The sequence below is a fragment of the Stigmatopora nigra genome, chromosome 21, assembly GCF_051989575.1.
Source record: "Stigmatopora nigra isolate UIUO_SnigA chromosome 21, RoL_Snig_1.1, whole genome shotgun sequence".
In the NCBI taxonomy this organism is placed as follows: domain Eukaryota; kingdom Metazoa; phylum Chordata; class Actinopteri; order Syngnathiformes; family Syngnathidae; genus Stigmatopora; species Stigmatopora nigra.
Window position 1 is genome coordinate 5,776,752 of NC_135528.1, and position 25,387 is coordinate 5,802,138.

Genomic DNA, 25,387 nt, shown 5'->3' on the forward strand with positions numbered 1-25,387 from the left:
ATGTTTTTTGCCCTATAGTAACCTTAAATAATCGTTAACACTGGAAAAAATTGTTTAGATTACATTTTATACTTTATTTGATACAGATAAACAAAACAAAACAAAAACAATTGATGTGCTTTGCTTTTGTTACAAAAATGAAAAAGATATAACCTTTTTGGTTCATTTATTTCACAATTTGGTGGGTTATATTGAAGAAGAATTTCAAAACAAGACAGCGAGTCACAATAACTTTGCTTCTCTCCATACATCTGCATTCCCAATTCCCAAATGGGTAACGTATTGCAGGATTAGTTGGTTAATGGTTTAGCTCACCAGTGACCTCAACACTCTAAATGTGACCAAATGCATGAGCTGATGGATGATTAACTCCACAACTTGCATTTAACAATGTTAACCACAAGAGGGCCCCAATGATTAACCATCTTTTTCACAAAAGCCATGTACGTAAACAAATAGTCAATTTCTTCGACCATTTTGACTTTTATTTGAACAAAAACATGTCAGTTATACCCACCCCCTTCTAAATTAGATACTAAAAGATTGATGCATCATTAGATATTCCTGCAGCGTTTCCAATTTCAAGGCAAACACTCCAATGACTTAAATAATGACTTAAATAGCACCCAAATTCAATTAATTGGATGTCCAACATTGGTTACTACAAGGAATGAGTTAAATATAAGCAAGACAACACTTGTAACTTCACCATTTATTGAAAGGGGGAAGAATTGGACCACAAATGGTGATGTGTGTGCGTTTGATTTCGAGTTGTGATCCTCCCACCGAGTGGAACGGCTGTCAGTGACAGAGAGACGCTCTCTCTCTCTTTCTCACTCACAAAAACTCTCTCACATTCTCTCTCTTTCTCAACCAACAGGCAGCAACCGGGAGACCGCCTCCTTGCTCTCCCTCGACTGGCCACCTGCCCATCCATCCCAGAATAAAACGGGGCATCTGAAAAGGAAGCGAAAAAAAAGAAAACAAAGCTCCACGGCAGCCAAGTTGAGGAGCAAACTCGAGCGCCACAAGCCCCCCACGACCACCACCAGCCAGCCTTGAGGAAGGAGCGCGTCTGCCCCTCTTGACGACGCGCGTCTGTTTGTTTTAGTTACCAGCAACATTGAGCGTCTCTTTTTGCGCGCAGCCTGAGCCCGGGTTGGGAAAACCGGCCATCACTTGCATGATCATGAGCCATGGCCACGTTGGTGTGCAGGGTTCAGTTTTTAGACGACACCGATCCGTTCAACAGCACCAACTTCCCGGAGCCCACCAGACCGCCTCTGTACACCTTTAGGGAGGACATCCCCCTCATCAACCAACTCGCTGGTATCCATCGGCTCCTCAAGGCTCCACACAAGGTAAAACCAGACCTTTTGACTAATAGTAAACTAAGAACTATTGAAAAATCATGTAGAATATATACATATATACATCATTTTTCATGGTCAAAGTAGTAAGTAGTGCAAATTCAATGTATTTGCTGTTCTAATCATGCCAACATGACACTGTTTTGGGTGACATTAGTCTTTCAATACGGGCTGAAAGTAGCTAGTTTCTGGGTAAATATTTACACTTTATATGCACATATATTATTGGATTGTTGGACTTTGTCATGGTAAGATATAGTGGTCAAATTAGGAAGAATAAGATTGTGATTGTAAATAAAGGGCAAAAAGTAAAACAATGAGCCCTGTATATCAAGAAGACAATTAGTAATGGGTTAAATATTACCTTATTTTATAGACTACAATGAGTACTTTATTTTCTGGCTGTGTCTGCAAAGAATACTCAATAACAACTGTATTTTCAATGTTTTTATCACTGACTACTGACATTGTGTCATTATTATAAGCTCTAGTTATCTTAAAATCTGTTTTGCTAAGTTTCCTGCTAAGCCTGTTGTTTTCCCATTTGACTACTGTTACTTTAACATATTAAAATGTGACTTATAGTATTCGTATTGTCATTACAAGGTCAAAATACAAGCCTGTGTTATCGAGACAAGACAGTCAACACGTTGACTAGCTGAACAAATAACTTGACACACAGGTGTGTAGCGGTCACTGTCAGTTTATGATGAGTATGTGAAAAGAAAAAGATGCCAAGTTCCGACTCCAAAAGCAACCCAAAGTGGAAAAAAAATCCCAAACAGCGTCACATTCTTTCCACATTCATCTACGACCAGATATGTGACATTGTTTTTATTGCCAGATAAAGAGGTGAAGGTGTATAATTAAAAGGAAAAAATGGTGCACTGCGAAGAGCTCGTGTACAATTCTGACAGCAAACCGACGTTGAACAGCAAAGTGGTTTTCCAGACCAGTCGATCACAAGCTTCCCCATATTTAAAAGCCACAAAACAAATGAAAAATGGCCCACAGTGCACAAAAAGCTTATGATTACAACCTTAACGTGGACAGATGGCAACAGCTTGTGTTGGTGTTTGCAATTTGTGCGCAATGGCAACTGGATACTTTGCTTTTCGATTATAGGGATGAAGCTGAAAAGTTGCACTTTCCGTAAAGTGAAAAGACTTAATTGGGATTATACTTTTGCAAAATGTCAACGTTGCTTGTGGTTAAACTCCTGATGAACGTTGCTTCTCTTGGATATTTGATAGCGTCTTTTTGTTAGAGCAAAACAGCCTCCTAGTGTATTATTATGTTGTGAGTGTGCATGGTCAGCTGGGTTGAGCATAAAGTATAGGTCACTTGTCCCAGAATTCCTGTGGTTGAGGCCCGGATGCTTGCAACACTTTGTTCTTCTCACTTTGGGGTGACATGGTTTTCCTAACCTCTTCCACCATCTCCCTATTTCACCTTCTTGAACACCCTTATACCCTCAAACGTGCATGGACAGACACAAAGACGTATTGGCTTGGGATAAGGGTACGTTTACATATCAACAATGGAATCCGAATAGGATTTTTGCATTGTTTTTTTCCACTTTTTAGTCCCAAATACAAGCGTGTTGTGAGAAATATTTACCTTTTGCAATGGGGTGCTCGGATGTTTGGTCGTAGGTCTTTTGGTCGCCTGGTCTTTTGGTCGCCTGGTCTTTTGGTCACCTAGTCTTTTGGTGACAGAGAGTTTACTGTTGAAACCAGCTCTCAAAATTATATTCATGAGAGTGAGTTTAATATCTAAGAGAGAGTTTAATATATATAATTACTGTTTAATATCTAAGTACATTTGACTGGCGACCAAAAGACCGGCGACCAAACGTCCAGTCACGTTGCAATGGTGCCCCAAAAAGTTGTTTTCATACGACCCGGGGTGTGTAGATTTATAGCCAAAAAGTCTTTTATGGATTTTAATTTGATGTCGTTTCAGTATTGTATATAATTGGTAAGGAACGTAATAAGTCTAAGTACTTTTAAAACACTATCGTCATCTAAACAAAGAGCTGAAATTCAACCACGGAGAAAACCTCAGTTATCCAAATAGACCCTGAACCACTAAGTCATTGAAATGGAGTTAATTTTTTTTTCCAAACTACTAACCGCCTGCATTTTCTACTCTTCCCTACTGAACACAACAAAGCTCAGAAGAGTCTACTTACACTTCATTATTCCAAAAAGTCATCTTCCGATTTCCCATCAGGCATTGCGGCTAACATAAGCAAAAATCCTATTTTTCTAACAGGGAAATAATTACGGACGTCTCCACTTCATGGAGAGTTTGATTAATAATAATACTTGCTTCCAAGTTATTTCTGGGCACGGCCTCGAACCTTACAGTTGCTATTGGACTCGAACCCACTTGTCCCGCCAGCCAATATGAAGAACGTGAGACCCCTTTGGATGTTATTTAGTTATTATCTTCCCTCATCTAAACAGTAATATGAGTAAGAATGTGCAGGAGTTTATAGAAAGGAGTGAAGTGAGAGTGTGCCGTGTAGAGATAAAATAAGCTCCGCCTCTCTATTGTCAGGATAAAAGTAGCTGCGAGGTATTTGTGGAATGAAAGCAGTCATAAACGGGCTGAATGATGTGGACAGATTGGGTACAAGAAAGACTTTTGTCTTATTTCAACTTCAAATTGGGGCAGTGGGGCAGGACATGATTAACAGAGCGCCCCCCTCTTGTCCTCAACAGCCCCCCACTTTGCCTCTGACTTGGTCAAACAAACCATCCCACAAGGCACATGGCGAGAACAATAGCACAATCAGAGCGCCATGTTCATTCAAATGCAAAACGTGTGAAGGTATTCAAGTTGATGTTTGATAGCAATTAAATCCAGTAGGAGGACAAACATGTTTTCTTTACGTTTTGCACATTGACATTGTTAGAAATAGCCACTTTGCTACAACATTTGTAAAAGAAATTGGCTTTTTTTTCAATTGTTGGATGTCAAACACATAAACGTGGCTACAAATGCATTTTAATCTGCTTCACTCACTGCATTTTTTTTAAAATCAGGGTTGTGTCTGATTATTTACAGTCCCATGTTTTGCATTTCTGCTGTTGTTGGATTAGGATTTGGCTCAGATTAAAATAGAGAGGGACAAGAACCTAAAGACCCAAAAAAAATCACAGACTTCGCTTTTGGAATAATCCATCAATTGTGAATTTGACTCTTTAAAAAAAAAAATGGAACTGGTCTCGATGGCCTTGATTTTTTTTTTCTTCCCAAGGTCTGAGGACACACCTACCCTTTAGCTCCTGTCCTGAGTGGACGCGGCGAGGAGTAAATTTAGCAGGGTTATATTTATACTTGGGAGTCAGTCCGAGCGACTGGCCGTCTCTGTTTCAGAGTGAGAGGGAGGGAAAGACAAGAGAGTGACCGCAGTGGGTCTTGTGACCGTTGCCTGCATGCCCGGTCCCGGTATGTTGTCATGTTTGGCGACCATTCTGGGTCAAAGACATACTGATGGCACACAGGTGCTGAATGTTAATTCAACACTTTGGAATATGATTCCCTTGCTGCCTTTTAAAATGACTACCCTATTTTTCCAGACTACAAGTTGCACCTGAGTATAAAATGCAACAATGTGCAATGAAAAGGGCAAAATCATGTAAAAGTTGGCCTATAAATTGCATTTTTTGTTATTGTTGTTTTTTATTTAAGATAACTACAGCCTAAAAATGACATAGCAGGCTGACTATGGTCATAGAGGGGGAAAAAAGTCCAATTTGAGTATTAGTCGCTGGCCTAGAAGAAAGGTTTGACTTATAGTTTGGAAAATATGGTATATATCAAATGACTATAGGTGTTAAGTGTAGGTATTTTAAAAAAAATATCTATATATTTTCTTATTTTTCTCCTGGTACATAAATAAATGCACTCTTCACGTGTACCAACGCAAATGGCCCCTTGTTCAACTTGTGTTGGATCTCATAAACAATAATGACAGTCATGTAAAGTTATATTCTTGTACACCGGTTTCAAGTTCCACAATGTAATGGAGCAACTGTGACGCACTGCAATGTTACCTTGGATCAAGTCATAGAATTTGTCCCCTTTGCCGTAGGACACCAATTCCTATACATACATTCCATTTAACCTTTAAGTATTTCTTGACATGAAAATACAACACATATTTTAAGATGTCCCCATATGTTTTATGTTCTCCTTTACTTGTACAAGCCAAGTGATTAATTTTCACAATGCCTTAAAAGCAGAGAACTCCATAAAGGTCCCTCCCACTGTTTTTAAGTCATGATCAAACCCCAGACAAAATCCTCTGTGATGAGTCTTTAAAACAAATGTGCGAAACACATGCAACAATGTAATAAAGACCATCTTTTGTGGTATAATTTGAAGATGTTCTCTTCTTTCCAAACTGGCATGAGCTGTATTGGCAGAATCCAAAAAAACATTTCTATTTTTAAGTCAGCATTTTGTCTCGTTTTTAGATATCAGCAATTTATTAAGATTTTTTTTTCTGCCACAGCTTGATGACTGTGCCCTGCAGCTTTCCCATAATGGCACTTATCTGGATCTGGAGTCTTCCTTGGCAGAACAAAGGGACGAACTTGAAGGCTTCCAACAAGACGACACGGGGTAAAGACAACTTTTTCACATCATCACAACATTTGACCCATAATTAAACCAACCTACAAAACAAAAACTACCTCCAATTGAATCCTACTGAAAACAATCCATTTATTAATATTGTTCAGTTGTCAAAATTTGTCCTGCAATAATGCCTGTTAATTACTGACTTACAATTTAAAGGGAAAACTCATATTTAGTATCTTTTTTTTACACATTTTTTGGAAATTTCGTAAAATAATTCGACATTGAGAGGTAGATTTATAGCAAAATGATCCACCAATAAGTCATTGGAGATATTTAAGGCATAATCCTCAATAGAAGGTAAAAAGTGGCACTAAAACGACACGCTGTTTGCGCAGGTTTGTGGTATGGGAATCTATTAAGAAACCACTAAGCAAAGGACAACCACAAAAGACATGTCTGTGTGATTATCTCACATGTCTTATGTGTTAACTCCGCTTTCAAAGGATAGACAGGTGTATCAAGGCGTGGCCTACAGTATTTTAAGCGGCCGTGATCAGGAGCAACAGGTTAGATTGGAGTCGTGTGTTGAGTGCAAACTCTTGTTTTCTTTTTTTTTTTTTTTTGTTGGACAAAACACTATTCAGAAAACAATGTGTCATGCGCTAGGGTTGGGTTAGATCTGAAAACAACATTTTGGTTGGAGAATGAACCCACACAAGTTCGTAATTCCTTGGAAATGTTCCTGATCACAACCTTGCAAACAGTAATTTTGGCCTATAAAATAATAGAATAATGGAATAAATCATTCTGATACTATTGGTAATTTGTAAAAATGGTCAAATCTTATGTAAACTAAAGAACAAAAATAGAAAAAAAACATAAACAATACATACTATATTCTTAATGTTGCTTTATTAATATTCTACAGTGAATGCTAAAAGTAGTATATGTTGTTTTATTTATTTTTCTCCACCAAAAACTAAGATGTTGACATTGCTGATTATCAGTGATGATACCATTTTAGTTTTTCTTTTAAAAACCCAACAGGTACATTTCAAATGGACTGCAGACTTGTAAACAAACAAAACAAATCTAAGAAAACATCTGGGGTGTGTTTGGGTGTGTGTTTCTCTTAAATATCCTCCTGTGATTAAAAGGGGGTTTTCTACTCTGGTTTTATCACGCTTTCCCTGCTCGGGTGGGGATGCCAATAGCGTGGATACAGATTAGATTAGAACCATTTTGAAAGACCTCAACTCGGGTTAAAATCCAGTATTTGATTTGCTCAAAATAGCATCACATTTCCCATAACATAAATAAAAATAAGCACATTCTGGCAAGATTCTTATCAATTTTTGATGGATTTACATGTCCCTTTGTCCCCCAAAGGTCCAGAGGGAAAAAACACAGCGTTGTCTTACGAACCCAGCTGACTGTCCGCGTCCACGCTTGTATCGGTGAGTACCATGTGACCTATATTTTCCAACATGGATATTTCCCCTGCACATATGGTTTGGACGAATGAGCAATCCAATGCCGTATATGGAACATCTTGATTTTTTTTTTTTTATTCTCTCCGTGGGATGACTGACCTCCCGCTGTGAGGGAAACGCTGCCATTTTAAGACTCCCAATGCACTTAGTGTAATATGCTATAAACATCATTGCTTATGCAGCTTTTATAGGGATGATAGTGATGATAACATGCGTACATATAGCTGTCAAAGTTACGTAATTTGGCAATAACCTCATTTTTTTTATTTTTTGACAGTTCAGTCCTGATATGGTCGATTTATGAAAAGGTTTATTAAGTTATGAGTGCCTAAAAATGAGCTAATGGGTTCAAAATGTAGTCTACAGAGTTTGGATTAAGTATAACTGTATTTTTGTTGAAAAATATAATGGTTTTCTTGCTTTTATACCATATAATTTGTCAAAAAAAGGGTGTTATGTTGTTTCTTTGTTGTTGTTTTGATTAAAAAATGCGACAGACTAATGATATGATCATACGCCGTAACTACTTAGTGACAATTAACTATTATTATCCCAATGAATCATAACTTGATTGTTTTTTAACACGCAATCCTTCCCAAAAAAAGAAACAATCACAATAATGGCCAAAGTACAGCAATGAGAATTCATTTTTTCCCTTCAAGCATTTTTATTTTCTCACCCTGAGAAGGAAATTATGAGTAGGCCATTTGCGCAAAGTCAACATGGTTCATTTTATCTGTCTCACGGAAATATTCAGCAGCACACGACGACGGGCGATTGAAATATCTTATTACGGTAAAGCAGTTGAATCTTTTTGCACAAAATCTCAGGAGTGTATTTAGTTGCCGTTTCCTGCCCTCTTTCCAAAGGCATTAAATTAATCTCTATCTGTGCTTTCCTCTCCTATGAGTCTTTCCCTCTCCCTGCTGTTCTTCCTAACCCAACGGTAGCCAGTGTCAACACCATCCCTGCCAGTGATAGCCGCGCTAAATCTGAATATACGAATCATAGCCTCGGATTGGCTGAAAATATAAAATGGTCAAAGTTCAACAAATGGGTCACTTGTAAATATCAATTCATATCAGGAAAAATATTGCTTTAGGTCAGGGGTCGGGACCCTTTTTGACAGAGAGAGCCATACATAATTCATCTTTTGTAATGTTATTTCTGGAGATCCATTGTAAAAAATACATGAAAATGTGTGTTTTTTGTTTGTTGGGTCATTTCACCACTTTTAAAGTACAAAAAGTCTGGATTATTTTGCCAACATATGCTAATAAGTCAGTATTATTGATATTATGCATGCAGAAAAGTAATAAAACATTAAAATATGATTAAAATGGTGGTAGAAGTAGCATTTAGTGCCTTACTAGTGCGTCTGGGACTCGGTTTTTGCTTCAGAAATTTTCATTTTTTTTACCTCACAGGTAAATGGAAAGCCACACATAGAAAGAGCCGCATATGGCTCCTGAGCCATAGGTTCCCTACCCCTGCTTTAGGTTCCGACAGACTTGTTTTGAATTTTTAAAAGTGACCTGAGCTTTTTTTTTTAATCATTATATTCACCATGCATTAACATAATAAAGCAATATGGATGAAAATACTTTGCACCTGCAAGCTGTTTTTTTCAAAAACAAACAATGTCAAAGCCTCGGCGAATAGGAAACATTAATGACCGCTTCTGTGATGCAACTGATTGAGCGTAGGGATTGGCGTTGTTGGCTAAATCCCTTTCTTACACCACTACAGCGCACATGGCCTGACGAGGGATTACGCATTGCACATCTCGGCTTTAGAAAAAGCAACATCGTGCTTACGGGTTTTCAGCGTGACATACTGAACAACCTCTTCCTAGATGGGACTCTACCTACCAATAGAGTAGTACCACTTAAGCCCTCCCATCTAGGTTTTGTACAGCTCTACCAGTAAGAGTAAAATGTTGGACTACTGTCCCAGTTTTTGATAGTTCAACTGAATTAAACAGACTTACAATTTGTTTAATGTGGTCTGTCCATTTTAGAGGTCAATAGACTAGTAACCCCGCCCTCTGGCTCAGTTTTCTGCTCATCCAACCCTCTATCGCTCTGTAATCCTTCCGAGGTCTTGACCTTCAAATCACTTGAGTAGTGGTCATCGTTTTATCTGATAAAAAAAAGTCTTTTACGATGAAAAGACTGAGATTGCTTGCCAGGGAGTCGTTTTCAATCTTGATTAATTGTTTCCTTTGGGTTTAAGAAGTGTAGATCTCATTAAAATACAGGGATAGGTCCATTTTTCGAGGGTTTTGGAATGTAATGGATGTGGATTTGCTTGGATTGGATGAAAACATTGATGATGAGAGGTGGATGTATCTTTTGTCATTGCACTTTTTACCGTTTATATTCTCATGAGAGTGGTGGTTAAGGTTAATTTTAGCTGTGTAACGGTAGCAGAGATGTTGCAGAGCTAAATGCAGACTGGTGGAGAGACGTGGTTGCGGAATTGGGGGCCCAAGGGGCGTGGCAGAGGACACGTTATCTTTAGAAAAGCGTTGACATGCCAAAAACGTGATGAAAGCAGTGTAGTGCTGAAATTTAGGCTTAAATAGAGTGACTCCTTGTTTAAGGAACAAAAAGGTAAACATTCCACGTGAAATCTTTTTGTCTATCTAGTCTGAAATTGGCTAGTAATTATTCCCTTATTTTTTTCTATATCTTATATATAGGCAGCCCATTAAATGTACATACTAAGAGGCAATTTATGAATGGTAGTCTTTTGCCAATTGGGTATTGAAAGTACTAGAAATAGCTTTCATCTTCTATTTAAAAGTCAGAAATGTCCCACTTGGAGTTTATAAGATACAATTGTGCGTTCTATTCATATCTCACAAAGCTTTATGATACAGTGAGTCATCAGGTTGCGAATGAGTTAGTGATTTAATCCGGATTGCACCAGTAAAGTGGAAATACATAGCAAAATACCTTGGATAAGATTAACTAAATTATTGTAACAAATTGGTTTGCATGCAATGTTGATGTGTGCAGTGATTTATTTTAAATTAATGCTAAAAGAGGCTCTTCCATCCATGTTTTTGTTGTACTTAGTATAACAACCTGGCAAAGTACAGTAGAAAAAAAGTATTAAAGTCTACACTGATCTGTATCTCTGACAATAAATCATTTGTTAATGATTAAAGAAAGTCCAGCACTGTAATTTACACATGTAAAGCGAAATAGGGACATTCATTGTGAATGTTGTTTACCTTGTTATAATTTCCACATGCCACATTTACTTTTGATTTCAGTCATCAAAAAAATTACCTCTTATGGTATTTGACAGGTCCTGCAGACTAATGAGTGTAAAGTCTGCAGCAGGTAAAACAAAAAGGTCTTGCCTTTGACCCGGTTCTGTTGAATTCCACGTCACATTACTGTGGAATGTAACTTTTTTAACCCTCAATGCGAGTGGATTTTACAATTCCTAATCACCCTTGTAGAACTTTATTAAATCTTGAATAACTACTACAGATTTGATAAATCAGTGATCCTCAATAGCAGTAAATAAAATGAGCCGTTCAACTGACAATGACAAGTGGCTGTTTGTATGCCAGCAGGGGTGCCGTGGTAGAGTGCCGTCTGGCTTTGAGATGCAAGAAGAGAAAACAGCTGGTTGGAACAGCGATTTAGCCTCCAGTCTGCATGAGATAAGGCCTGGCTATGGCATGGTGTGACAGGGAGATAATGTTTGGTCATGGCTGAGCTCGGAAGGGGGTATTTTCAACAGGACATCTGTGGCTTTGCAGTCATTAAGGTCCAGACACATTACAGCTCAGCTGAAAGGCACTAAGGCTGCTCCATACTAACACACTCTTAAGCCCAGTAGATTGCCAGTTTAAATTAATATACCACACTGGTGTGCAATTTGTCAGGGTTATTTTTTTCATCCAAATTGGTGGAGAGTACGGAAATAATTTAGCCTTACCATAGATGTTTTGACAACCTAATAGTAAGGTTTACATAAAGACAGTCTTTTCTGACTGACAGTTCATTGCCACTACTGGTAATTCATTGTCAATTGCATAAAATTTCACTTTCCTCCATTTTTGTTAGTTGCATAGGGCAATGTTATTTATAAGACTGACTTAGCTGTCACCATCTGGTGAACGCTCACATAAATACAAGCCAGAAAAGGGTTTACCAGTCCAAAGAGTAGCCATGTTTATGCTCCTAGTTTGCACCTAGAGACAAGCCAATGAATAGAAATCAAATCCTATTATCCCATGTAGGGGTTATTTTGTTTGGATGACCAATGAAGATAAAAATACTCGGCAGAGTGTTGATGTTAGCATTGCTTGTAACAATGGAATTGTCAATACAAAGGTCAGTTCACACAATTCTCCCAAGCTGACTTTGGGCCAAGGTCTGTCTGCTACACCCTATCTTGTCGGCACTCCATCAAAGAAGTCATAATGAGACAAACGTTCGCATACATTTCATACTGTCACTGTATGGGATATGAATTGGCAGGAATGTCTTCTTCATTTGCCTGACAGTTGTCAAAAGTTTCATCTATGCGCTAGCAATACCTATAAGACATACGTGGAGGAACAACATGTTCTATTAGGCGTGTTTCACGTGACATTTTTGGGAGAAAGGTTAAAAAAAGTGTGCATTCTCATGCTAGATTTACTCTTTATACTCTTTAAGTCCATTTCTATGCCCTTAATTTTGTTCTATTTAACTCCCAAAGTCTAAAAGTTCTCTGGGTTTCTCACCTGTGACTTTGCCTTCAAAAAATGGAATGCTCCTCTGACAGAAATAGTCTGTTTTCCTACAAATCCGAACAGATCTGTCACAGCAAGAGGGAAACACAGGGAAAATGACTTGCATAGTTTCCCCTTTACCCTCACCGCCAGCTGCATGAGCCCACATGAGTCATGGCTTATTGCTGCTTGGGGGAGATGTGGCGCTGTTGAGGTATTATGGATGGAGGTGTAAAGTAGTCAAAGTAGCGGAATAAATCAGCAGTAGCTCCAAATTTCCCATCATCCATCTGACTTTGTGCCCTATGCGACATTCTCCTACTTCAGTGTCCTCACTAGATGGAATCCTGATTCTTTTTATAGCAATTTTGACCACTAAAAATAGCGCAAACGTTAAACCTGTATGGCATTTTCTCATGAAGGTCAGACTGTATAAATGTCAAATACAGTCAAATTGCAGTGTTTTGCTTTCTGTGGATGTGGCAGGGTTTTTTTTTCCCAGGCCTGCACTTATGGTGACAAACAGGAGCAGGCCAAGTCTTGTGTTGGGGATGTTTGGGGTGAATGCTCCAAAAAAATCTTTTCACAAGTACTGGAAAAGAAATAGTAGCTTGTGTCAAAGAAGCGGCGAGTGGAAGTGACTCAGTGGCTACTGTGAGTTAAGTTTAAGGATTGTGCAGCACTAAAAATAGGTTTTTCTTGTCTTTTTAAACATTTTCAATATTCAATAGTCAAAAATATTGCTTATTATTCAATGAATTTGTCCAATTTACACTGGAATTTTTAGTGTTTTCCTCTTTTTATACATTTTTTGTTATTCAAAGTCTAGTGTACGTGGCTGGAAAATCTTATAGACTTCATAAGTCTGCCTAGCGACAATATATATGCAATTGTGTTGCATAACCAGGTGATTGAATGTGAAATATGTCGTTTAGACATCATATCTCTTATACATATTATAGCTAAAATGTAATTACTCTTGACATGAGGAGTCGAAAAAAGCACAGGGCAAACCGCACACTATAATGAAGGCTGTCGTTTTCTTGGTATGAAGATTACCTAAATGGTTGTTGACCCACCATTCTTTCCTCGTATAAGAAAACGACGGTGAATGAATGTTGTTTACGGCCGCAGTATGCTAAGTTTAAAACTATATTTGTGAAAAAAATCCAATCAAAAATTCTTCTTGCACCACCGTGGCCAACATTTGTGACAATGGAAGCCAAAAATTCTAACTTGAGGTTTTTAAATCAGGATCTTCATTGTATGGAAGTGGGGAAATACATAGATCACTCCACGTGTGTCAGTGTGTTTTCAGCTGTGTGTGAGAGTGTGTGTCTTAGTGCTAAGTCAGCATTTTTCCAAATAGCCACTGAGCGCGTCTCCGCAAACCTCGGGCTCTTCTGTTTTAATCATTTTCCAATGATTACATAATGCAAAAAAACGTTGGGATCACCACAAGCTAAACATGGCAAACACACTCAGTGGAATCTGCATGGTTGGGGGTCGATGCCCAGGTTTTTTTTCTTGTTTTAAGGGATGATGAGATTAGTTAAGGAACAGATCCATTCTTTGGAAAACTGGTGAATTAGGCTAGAAGCAGAAACACACCTGAAATACAAAAACAACAGGGAAGTGCACCTGTTGGACTTCATGTAAAGTTAAGAAATAAGCAAAAACAGGGGCTATCTTTCCGAATGTAAATATATTAATGCGTTTTGTGGGTTATTTTACCAATGAAATTTCTTATGAATGCAGACTGCAGAAAATTACAACTAAAATCAACATATATTTAACATAGTAACTGTTTTTTGGACAAGTATAGCCTAAATAAACCCAACATACACACAAGAGCAAACTTATAAGCAAGTAGCATATGGGGAACAATTCTTAAATAAAAACAAAAGTGGAAATTTAAATTTATTTGTTATTTTGCTCGTTGGTAGCTTAGACATAAAAGAATTACGCATACGTCCAATCAATGATGATTTATGCTTACATATCATCATTAGGGCTCTGAAAATAACTCTTAGTTAAGAACTGTATTGACAGACTAAGTTTATTCGTGTTCAATTTTCCTACTTTTTGTTTACGGGACATGCGACGTCACCACACATGCACGTCGAGACAAATCAATTGAACAATGACACCCAGCCAACGGGCGTGAGAAGTGAGAGAGGGCGTGGGAGGGAATGGCAAAGAGTGGGTGGGGGTTTTTGAGTGAAAACACTGAGCGCTTGTTTCACACGTGCACACCAAAATCTGGGAGGGTGCTTGGCCGCATTTCCCACAATCGTCATTTGTGTAAGGTGACGCCAGCCATGCACAATTGCAGTGAGATGCCAATACACCTTAATTAAGAGGCCAACTATGCTAAGATAATGAAAGTGTCAAATAACTTCCCATCGTGCAGATTTTCATCCAATAATGGCCAACATTTATCTGGATTTTTAGTTCAAATTCAATTGGGATGTTTTTGTGTATCTTTTTAAAACATTTTCTTTTATTATAAAGCAGTTTTGAATGATTTTGTGTAAAATTAGGCTTTACAAAGAGTTTTTTTTTCAATGTATGACCATGCCTTCCATTCTCTATTGGGTTTAAATCTGTAAATATCTGCCACCATTGCAGGAAAACACTCAAAAGTTTTACTGTAAAGCAGTTTGAATGACTTTGCATTAAATTAAGCATTACAAATATTCTTTTTTCAATATATGACCATGCCCTCCATTCTCTATTGGGTTTAAATCTGTAAATTTCTGCCACCATTGCAGGAAAACACTCAAAAGTTTTACTGTAAAGCAGTTTGAATGACTTTGCATTGAATTAAGCATTACAAATATTCTTTTTTCAATATATGACCATGCCCTCCATTCTCTATTGGGTTTAAATCTGTAAATTTATGCCACCACTGCAGGAAAACACTCAAAATTTTACTCGGCACGCACACATGAAATTAATGGGACTTCGATCCGCACCATCAGCAGTCTCAGGCGCTCTTCCTGGCGGGGCCAAGAGCAACAGAGAGAAAATAGACCGTCGCAAAATAACAGAGTTGTCCTCAGCAGTTTTGTCGCCAGGGCTTGCCAAATGTTCCTTTTCCGCCTGGCTTTTGACAGGAGAATGTAATCGAGCATTATTATCCAAACGGTATTAGACTCTGAGAGATTGATGGACTATTTTTTTTCCTCCTCTAATCTACCCGCTTGCTGATGAACTCCAACAAAATTGACTTTGGCATAAGAAGAAGCTGTGGTTTCTCAAAACATAATTTGAAGTTATTTCAAGTTTCATATGAAGAAATGTTTACAGTCAAGTATCTCTGATTTTAGTCACACTTTAGCCTTTTGTTGATAAAGCTGGTTATCCATGTCACAGTGTTTTTGATACCTAGCCTGTCTATTTTTAGTAGGATAGACTGCCACTTGTGCTTGTCTTTTATTTTAGATCCCCACTGAAGATTTAGTTTGAGAGAGCCAACTGAATGATTGGCCCACACAGCCGTGTGGGGACTATTTTTTTCCTTTCTTTCTAGAGGTGCTATTAAATCCTCCAGAAACACAAGTCAGCGGTTATATCTGAGCTTAAAGGGGCGGACCACCAGCTGTGTGATGCGCCCCTTTTTGAGCACAAGCCATTGACAGTTAAGTCATTTGGGAATATAAAGGAACTCTCGGGTTGACCTTGTAGAAATACTTTACATTTGCAACTTGAGTACGCAAACAAAAGCACAATAGTGTCAGTAAGGTAGCATTTGTTTTCTTTTGTATTTCTGCTTGCTGAAGCTTAAAAATGAGATTAAAATAAGTCCCCAAACTCCTAAAAATAGAGTGTCAGGGAAGGAATTGACATGCTTTCACATCCCGAATGAATTCAAATGGAATAAAAAGTCATGCCAGTTTTCCAGTCAACGCATTGCACATATTAATAGACTTAAAATCATTTCTGGACTGATGGCTGGATAGCAAATTCATCACATTGTGTGGTTCAAACCAGCCATGTTAGACAAAGTTGGCTTGTGTGAGTAGATGTAAAATAAAAATGTGGAGGGAGGGATTAGTCCGAGCTGAAGGGTCATGGCGCTAATCTCATTATGGTGTGAGAAGGAGGGATCTCAGCACTCCTTAGCAACTTAGCAGGAAGTGTGCACTGTGGGGGATGATGGATTGCGGCCCACCTGCTGCCCACTATGTTGTTTTTATTTGGCTGCAGCAAATTATGAAAATAACATTGAAAAAGGCCTACAAAATAGTCGTAAAAACCAACAATCTGTCACATTTCTTACTTTGGATCTTTTAATCTCTGATCGATGGCATTATAATGCACAAAATAATGATAAAGTTTATTGTTGACATATTTTTGATCAATTATGATCATATAAAACAAGTCTAGAACCCTCTGAGTCACACAATGAAATTGTATTGAGGATGTTTATCATATCACCACATTATTTTCCCCTTTTTTCCTTTTTGACTGCTTAAAATCTATTTTAAATTGCAATTTAGAATGAAAAATGCATTGTCTGCCTAGTATAGCACCTCTTAGTTCAGGATTTAGAACTATTTGTCCTTTTAAATAAAAGATATATGAAAAAAGAAGTGTCAAAAGTCTGTTTCCGCATGCTGCGTGCATTCGTTCAAGTACGAGTGTACAAGCCGCATTGACACATCCCAGCCAGTGTTTCAAGTTTCCTTATGACAATAAAATATGTAGCCAGGGGAAGAAAAAAAAAGAGCGCTTGCTCCGTGTAAGACACGTGGACAAGCAACTCCATGCTGTGGGATTGTTTTTACGCAGTTTTTTTGGTTTGTTTTGATTTGATTTGTTTCTTCTTTCTATTCTAACAACCACTAGAGACATTCGTCTTCATCTCAAGACACGCCTGGTGATTGGAATTCTGCTCTTATGTCAAATAAAAAAAAAGTGCGCTTACAGTCTCATTAAAAGTTCATCTACAGGTATGTTGATGAACCAGTAAATGACATTTTAGGATACGCCTGTTGCGTTTAAGTTGCTTTAAAATCTTCTGCAAGAATTTAGCTTTGCTGTCCGAGTTCATCTCAACTTTTTTGGTGGGCTGTGCGGTCAGGACTTCATAAATTAGGCCACGTTTCCACCTTATCGCAGCTGCTGACATGCATCTGATGAACAGCAGATGTTTGAGTAAAGGTTACCCTGACAGCTTTCACTCACAACTTGGCAAGAAGCAAAAATGTCACCCAAGGTTCTTTGTAGTATCCCAAAGTGTGATCTGGTGGCCTAGACAGCCTGTTCCTGGCTTTGATTTAAAAGGAAACACAGAACCGGTGTCAGTGAAGCCATAAAAAGCTTTGCAGGCAACCTTTTATTGTCCCCATAAGGAAAAAATCAGCATTGTAAAGTGGATAACAAAATAGGCTAGCAGCTTGACCTATAATCCTGGATCCAATAAGTATCTTACAGTGGAAAATAGGGTGTTTTTTGTTTACTAATACTAATAAACCACATCTGCTCACATGATACTTCATTAGGTGTGCATGTTATAGATGTTATTCACATATCTTAATGCCTTTTATTCCAGAAATGCCTTGAGTGTGATGCATTTTTTTGTCGACAACACCCGCCATCATCCACATTTCATTAACATCTTTATGAAAGTGTCCATCAAAACGTGGTCATCCATTTTTAGCGAGCACTTACGCATGTCCGGGTAAATTTAGATGCTAGAAGGTAATTGTAAAGTGTTTAAATGGGAAGGGACTCTATTGTTAGATTTAACACTTCTACGGTGGGGTGATATGTACTTGTAAATGTTCAGTTGCAGTTGTGTTGTATATCATTCTATGTGGAATTGCTATTGTTAAGTGAAATTGCTTGGTCACGACAGAGTTTGGTCGAAATAGACATATATCATGGATTTTGCTTGATTTGGGAGACAGACAGCCATGCCATTCTTAGTCTGGAATGATAATGATTGTGACCCTGGTTGTGGGTTAGCCTCACTTGATTGAGAGATTGTTACCACGGAGCTCCAGACAGACAAGCCACCACCGCAAACTAGATCTACTTTAGGTCTTGGATTGTCGCCTTTCCACCTAGTATTCACCTTTTTATTATTTTAGAAAACCCTGTCCTCCTTGGGATGGCCCAAGAATTCCATATCAACATGTACATTTAAGATTTAAAGACTTTCTAGCTAGTTTAGTGCCCAACTTTAAACAAATGGATGGTTTAACAGTAGTCATTATATGTAACATTTAAATGCTTTATTGTCTAATAAATTTCCTCATGGAAATCAATCAATATCTTGTCATTCTGATTAATTAACCCCCAAAACAGTAAATTATTGAAAATTTAAACCACTTTTTTGTTTAAATTCATGTTTTTTAAAGATTCACAAACAATAATTTTACTACTTGAGTACTTTACAGTTACCATGGTGATGATTATCATCTTTTTTTTAACATTGGTGTATGATAGGTGAAGGTTAAGAAGTATCATTGCAGGGTTATCAGCACTTATAAGATTTGGTACTTTCCATGTTGTGACCTGAATATCTCACATTTGAAAGCTAGCCAGCGGCTCATTAACATTCCATTTCAACTCTAATCACTACTGTGTACGTGAGTGTAAGTGTGTGTGTGTGTTGGTGTGTTGGTGCATGACGGACAGGGGGCGAGAGGTCGCCCACGTGCCGTCCGGTCGATGACGACCAGTTAAAACGTGTTCAATGCCAACGGTCAGCAAGGCACCGATGTGTGTGATGAGTTTTATCGATTCCTCGCACTTTATTGCCAAAACTTTTTCACATCTGAGTCTCATTGTGAGCTGTTTTTTTTACAAGCCGGCGGATAAACAAGACGTGCCAAAAAGGAAGTTCTATCTTTAGCTTTTGGGCCTATTCTTAATTAAATCATAACACCAATAAACCTCATGTATGTTTCTCTCTCATTTTTTTTATGCAGAAAAACTGTATAACTCCAGTGGACGAGACTTGAGGAGGGCGCTCTTCTCACTCAAGCAAATCTTTCAGGTATTTTGGATGGAAAATTGTTGCAGTTCCCATGAACTTGGAGTCAATTTGGCAGGAGGGTTACATAACACTTTGGTTAGGGTTTTCAAAATTGCATTTTATGGGATTGAAGGGGACCCCCCTCAAAGAAATTTGGGTCCACCAAGCAATCATTGGGGGAAGGAACACATAGAAATACTTTTCTACGCTTAGTCTAAACCAGAACTTCGTTGCCACCTGCTGGGAGGAACTTATAACACAATCTGAGATAATGTATTTGATCAATGTTTGGGTATTTTGGGTATTTAACATGTCATGTAAGATGTTTAAATTCCCATTTCTTTGCAACAGGATGACAAAGACTTGGTCCATGAGTTTGTTATTGCTGAAGGTTTGACGTGTCTCATTAAAGTGGGTGCAGAAGCAGACCAGAATTATCAGAACTATATTTTAAGAGGTATGGATTGCACTCTACTGTACTACTTTTTTATATAATTTCAACTATGCACCTATTTATTACCTTAGTTATCGATAATTCTTGGGGTTGATAACATAAAACAAGCTTTCCATTGACTTCTACTTGAAACTATGACTTAAAGTCATGCCAGACCATTTTATTTCATTCAGTTTTATTATTCCAAAAGGGCCAAAAGTCCAGAACATGTCCCAATTTTGCACACGTCTTCTTTTATTTCATCTAACATGTTTATTTGAATATGTTTGACAGCACTGGGCCAAATCATGTTATATGTTGATGGGATGAATGGTGTCATTGGCCACAATGATACCATCGAGTGGCTTTACACACTTGTCGGATCGAAGGTAAATATAAACTGAAATCACCCCCAAAAAATCCTAAACTGCCTTCAGATGAATAAAACTGTACTATGTGTCCTAGTTCCGTCTGGTGGTAAAAACTGCAATGAAGTTATTACTGGTTTTTGTGGAGTACTCCGAATCCAATGCGCCACATCTTATAGACGCCATCGCCACGGTGGATTCAAAGAGAGGTGTTTATCATTTTGGATTATGGAATAATAATTAATATACTAAATCCTCAGATTTAATTTGGTTAACTGCTATGTCCAGGTTGCAAAGCCTGGTCCAGCGCCATGGAGATTCTCCAAGAGAAAGATGGTGTTGACACAGAACTACTAGTCTATGCTATGACCCTCATTAATAAGGTATTTTAAAGGAAATCCATCCAAAAACGTCAAGAGTCAGAATTTGCACAACTTTGTCCATTCTGTTCCCCAGACATTGGCGGCCTTACCCGACCAAGACTCCTTCTACGACATGGTGGACGGTCTAGAGGAGCAAGGAATGGAGACGGTAGCCCAGAGACACTTGGCTCGGAAAGGCACGGATCTAGACTTGGTTGAACAACTCAATATCTATGAGGTTAGCTTATTGAAAGTGGGAATAATAGCCCATTCCCTGTCTATTTAAAACCCGTGCGGACATTTCTTCCATTAGTCTACACTCCGACATGAAGATAGTGACGACGACGCCCAGCCTCCACCGACAGGGCGACGCGATCGTCGGCGGGCGAGTATCGGGAGCGGGGATAAACGTTGCGGTCTGGAGAGGAGGCGGAGCCGCAGGGCATCTCTGGGGCGATCCGGACAGGCGTCACCCTGCAGCCCTGCGTCCCCCCAGAGGGCGGGATTCCATCCTTTTGGTGGTCAGAGGGCTGAGGAGATGAGCGAGAGGTGAGTGGGTGAGGGAGTGGGTGAGTGAATAGAGGATTAAAGAGAAAAAAATGTTAAAATGATGGAGGGAGCATAAAAAAAATGCTATTTATGTCAACATTTTCTGCCCCAGAGCACTTTCAGGTTGTCTTCCATCCATGTAAGTTCAAAAGTTGACTGAAAAAAAGGATTCCTACCACTTAAATACTACCAAGTAATATGTTTTCCCCCTTATATATGTGATATGAAAGCCAATGTGAGAGCATCACGAACAGTAGAGCACAAAAGAGTTTTAGTTTTGCGATGAAATCACGTTTTTAATAAGAATACACTGCTTTATCTTTGCTTTCAAAGCCACTGATTTCCTCTGAATAACCCTCACTTGCACAGAATTGTGTTGCCAAGCATGGAAGACAGGGTTTTGCTATTTTAACAACTAGCAAAACAAGGGGCATTTCTTTAATGCATTTTTACAGTAGATGCACAATAAACACATGCATTATGTTTATGTGATTGTCCTGATAAAATCAAAGCATGGTTATCATCTGAGCACATTTTAATTGAAAAATTAATACTATTCTGCTGATTTTATCAATTGTATGGTGATTCATAAAGTGTTTAATTTCAAATCACTTCTGAATCCAATTGATCCTGTTTACATTTGCCAATTGCATGATGCTTGAATGTCTGCATAACCTCGATCATATTCCATTTCCTCTTTCCATTTGCATTTTGACCTGGCCCTCATCCATCTTTGCATGTCCTCGTACTCCTTAATCTCATCCCGTAGAGATGAGGAATATGAGGCTGGACTGGAAAAGGTACACGAAGAAGAAGATGAGCCTGCATTGACCGAGTCGGATTCCGATGAAAACGATGAGGCTTTTTTGTCTAGTCAGAGTAGCTCCAGGTACCCCAGGACAATAAACAAAACTACACCATCCTTTAACTAAAACCACATTCACTCTTAGGTTACTCCCCCATGTTTATTTAATACCATTTTATTCACATCATTTCATTTCTATTCCTCCCTCCCACTTAGCTCGGTTAGGCACCTTCCTTCCATCATTCAACGTACAATCCAGTCCATCACCATCACATCTAAACCCTTACACGATCCCGACCTTGGAAATTGGAAAGAAGCTCTGGGCAGCCCCCCAATGCCGACGTCTCCTCCTCCTCCTCCCATGCCATCCCCCCTCAGCCCTCCCTCACTTTTGGCAGCCTTATTGGCTAAAAAGAGGGTTACCAGCACAGTTCCAGCCACAAAAGAAATCAGCCCGCCATTACGCGGGAGCTCGCAACCCTCCCCCGAACGCCCGCTCTACACACCCCACTCGCCCTTCCACCTCTTCTCCTACGACATGGACGAAGAGACGTCTCCATCCAAAGCGTACGTGGAGGCAAATGATACGGCATCTGCAAGGTCAGAGTGATCCTCGTACTTGAATTTTTTTCCACTTCTGGCTTTTCTTCCGGTTTTCACCTTAAGAATCTTCTTGGAATCTTGGAGTCTTTCTCTCTGTCACAGCTTTTGAAATCACTTTTTTTCCTTCATCTTGTCACTGAAGCACTTGTTTGGAAGATTTTTAGCCACATTTTTTCACTCTTTGGATCTTCTTTTCACTTTTTTAACTTTCCTAAACGTGCAGATGGGACTTTTACCACTTTTAGATGCCTGGTTTTTCTTCCCTTGCATTTCCATGCAACTTCACTTTCCCCACAATCTTATTGCATTCCGTCAAAATATAAATTAACACGTATGAATGATACAATTACTAATATCTGCCATCATTTAAGGGCAATAAGTCACACTTTTATAGTGTGGTTTGCACTGAAATTCATAATGAATTGCAACTTATGTCTTTTATTTTTTGGCACAATTTGACTTAAAAATTCAAGTTAGCAAGCGCCTATTTAATCTGTTGTTCCCTACTTTACTGCTCCTTAAATTTAAGAAAATAACTATTTCTGCAGTGGGACTTATACCCCAAAAACTATGATGTAAAGCCTAACCAAAGCAGCACCTGCAATTTCTTTATAAATAAATCATTTTTTTAGCAAATTGCTAAAGTACACTGTCAGAGAATTCCGAAAATTTGTTAAACCAACTACCTTCCACTTATGAAAATATAAATGTTCCTCAATTTCTGGCCCATATTTCAATACTCAAAATGTTCTTGCATCTTACTGCCATCACGTTTCCTTTCCCAAGGAACGGAAGTTTCCCATCCTACTCATCTCACGGCACCCCCACTAGTCCAAGGTGAGGTCACCTGACCAACAAGCTCTCACACATCATCACCATCATCATCATTGTTTGTCCAATGCATCCAATTAGCTCAGAATTGCCTCAAATATCCTTTATCTGAAATAATGTCCGCTCTAAATATGATAATTGCAACCATAACTCCATGAATTCAGTATAAATGAACATCACCAGCTAATGAGAAGCCTTTGTTTGGTCCTCAGGCCTCCTCTGGGCGGTCTCCTATCTTCCTCATACCGACAACATCAGGAATCTTTGGCGGCTGAACGAGAACGGCGGCGCGTGGAGAGGGAAGAAAGGCTACAGAAGATTGAACGAGAGGAAAGGAACAAACACAGGTGACATACTCCCAAATCTCTTCATTTTTTTTCATTCACACACATAAAAAAACACTACCATATCTTCTCAATATTGTGTTTTATACATCAACATGCTTATTTTCTGTATCATAGTCGAGGCTATGTGGATAAAATGGAAGAAGCCAGGATGGCACGGGAAGAGAGGTAAGCAAGTATACATAAAAAGCATGTTTTTTAAGCAAAATTAGTGTTAAAGTTCATTTACAAACATTCTAACAGCTTTCTAAAAGAAACAGTTAAACACAAGCCAATCATTTTATGAGTCTGTAATGATGTTGACATAAAATAGCAGATTAGATCCCTGTTTGATGGTTCTAAGCCCAGTTGCTGCTGGGAAGAAAAAAATGTAGTTACTAACTCATTGTTCGTGATTTTTAACCTCCTTCCTGTTTATTTTCTGTTTCCTGTTTAACCATCAAGAGTGTGTCGTTGTTCCTTGTGGGAATTATCATTCATGTCTCATTTAGAAGTAACTTTAATGGGATTTAAATGCCTTATTATGCCTAAAAACTATGTTTTTGTGTCATTTTATGGTTTTTGTTGTCTGTCAGGACCAAGTCAAACAACACTTTGGAAAAAAAAGCTCCTAAATATACCCATTTTGGGCAAATGACGCTGTCATTTGTGTGTAAATTAGACTCAATTCTCATGAGAACTAGCCTCAGCAAATAAGCGTAACTAAGTCGTCCTCCCCTACATTTGCATACTGATACAAATATTTCACGCTTTCCTCCTGATCGGGCAACCCCAAACCTTCAAAAACCAAACATTTTTGAAGTATTTCAAATATTTACATGCAGTACTTTTAAACAAACCTGATTGTATGCATCCATACAAAAGGAAATTGCTATTTCTAGCTTAAGTTTCAACACAATACAAATTTGACTACACACAAAGCTGTATCCAGTTCCTTTAGACCTCTAAAGTGGTCTGATGCTAATGAATTTGGAACAGAAGCCCCCTCATATTCATGGGAAAGAGAGGCGGGGTCAGTGGAAGGAGCTTAAAGAGGGTCTACTCCCCCTCCCTCCATCTCCAGCTGGCAGGTTGCACGGAGCGGGACAACAAGGAAGGACGGGAAAAAACACTTTTTCTTTCTTGAAAACAATCTTTCTCAGGTATAAAAATGTGGAGCGCCTAGCGGCCGAGGAGTACGAGAAGGAACGTGTCCCCCGTGGGCCGAGAACGCACCCCCCTGACCTGGAGCTGACCTTTGAACCCTCCGAAACGTGGTCGTCGTCGAGGCGTGGTAGTACCCCGTCCTCGACCGCCTCGCAAGAGGATTGCCAAGCCGATAACGAAGCCGAACCTACTTCTAGTCCTTGTGCCACTCCAGAAACTGGTAAGACTTGAATATATGTTATTTTTATTGTCTCAAGTATGCATTTATGGAGATTATCTGTATTATAAGGCGCACTGTCTATTTTGGAGAAAATTTAAGACTTGTAAGTGCGCCTTATAGTCGTGAAAATACGGTAATTGCTATTGACTTCCAGGTATGAAGCACTCACTACTACACAGTCACCTCTAGAGCCAGCCATTGTTGATGTTTTGGATTTTTTTGTATAAAATCTTGCAGTGGGGGAGGAGCTATATGATGGAAGATTTTGTAAACTAAGATGGCATCTGTATATTTAACAGTATTGTTTCAATTCAGGCGTTTGTGTTTTTTTAATATCCGACAGTGGTGTTTTTTTTGTTTTTGTTTTCTGTTTTTTCCATATATAAGGCGCACTGGATTATAAGGCGCACTGGATTATAAGGCGCACTGTCTATTTTGGAGAAAATTTAAGACTTTTAAGTGCGCCTTATAGTGGTGAAAATACGGTATATAAAGTGAAGTAGGAGCTTGAGAAAATGTGAGAGTGGGGGGCGTA

At 38.7% G+C, this 25,387-nt stretch overlaps 1 protein-coding gene across 1 annotated transcript in view; it reads left to right on the forward strand.

Moving 5' to 3' along the window:
- Positions 1 to 829: 829 nt before the first annotated feature.
- Positions 830 to 25,387, forward strand: part of LOC144214972 (FH1/FH2 domain-containing protein 3-like) — a 31,663-nt gene continuing 7,105 nt past the window's right edge. The window contains 16 exon segments of the mRNA XM_077743720.1: positions 830 to 1,361; positions 5,899 to 6,008; positions 7,356 to 7,423; positions 19,145 to 19,212; positions 19,543 to 19,648; positions 19,919 to 20,013; positions 20,090 to 20,201; positions 20,281 to 20,375; positions 20,449 to 20,592; positions 20,668 to 20,903; positions 21,673 to 21,792; positions 21,925 to 22,308; positions 23,098 to 23,148; positions 23,355 to 23,489; positions 23,604 to 23,654; positions 24,629 to 24,852. Of these exon segments, the coding sequence (XP_077599846.1) occupies positions 1,197 to 1,361; positions 5,899 to 6,008; positions 7,356 to 7,423; positions 19,145 to 19,212; positions 19,543 to 19,648; positions 19,919 to 20,013; positions 20,090 to 20,201; positions 20,281 to 20,375; positions 20,449 to 20,592; positions 20,668 to 20,903; positions 21,673 to 21,792; positions 21,925 to 22,308; positions 23,098 to 23,148; positions 23,355 to 23,489; positions 23,604 to 23,654; positions 24,629 to 24,852 (2,164 nt within the window). The 5' untranslated portion in view covers positions 830 to 1,196.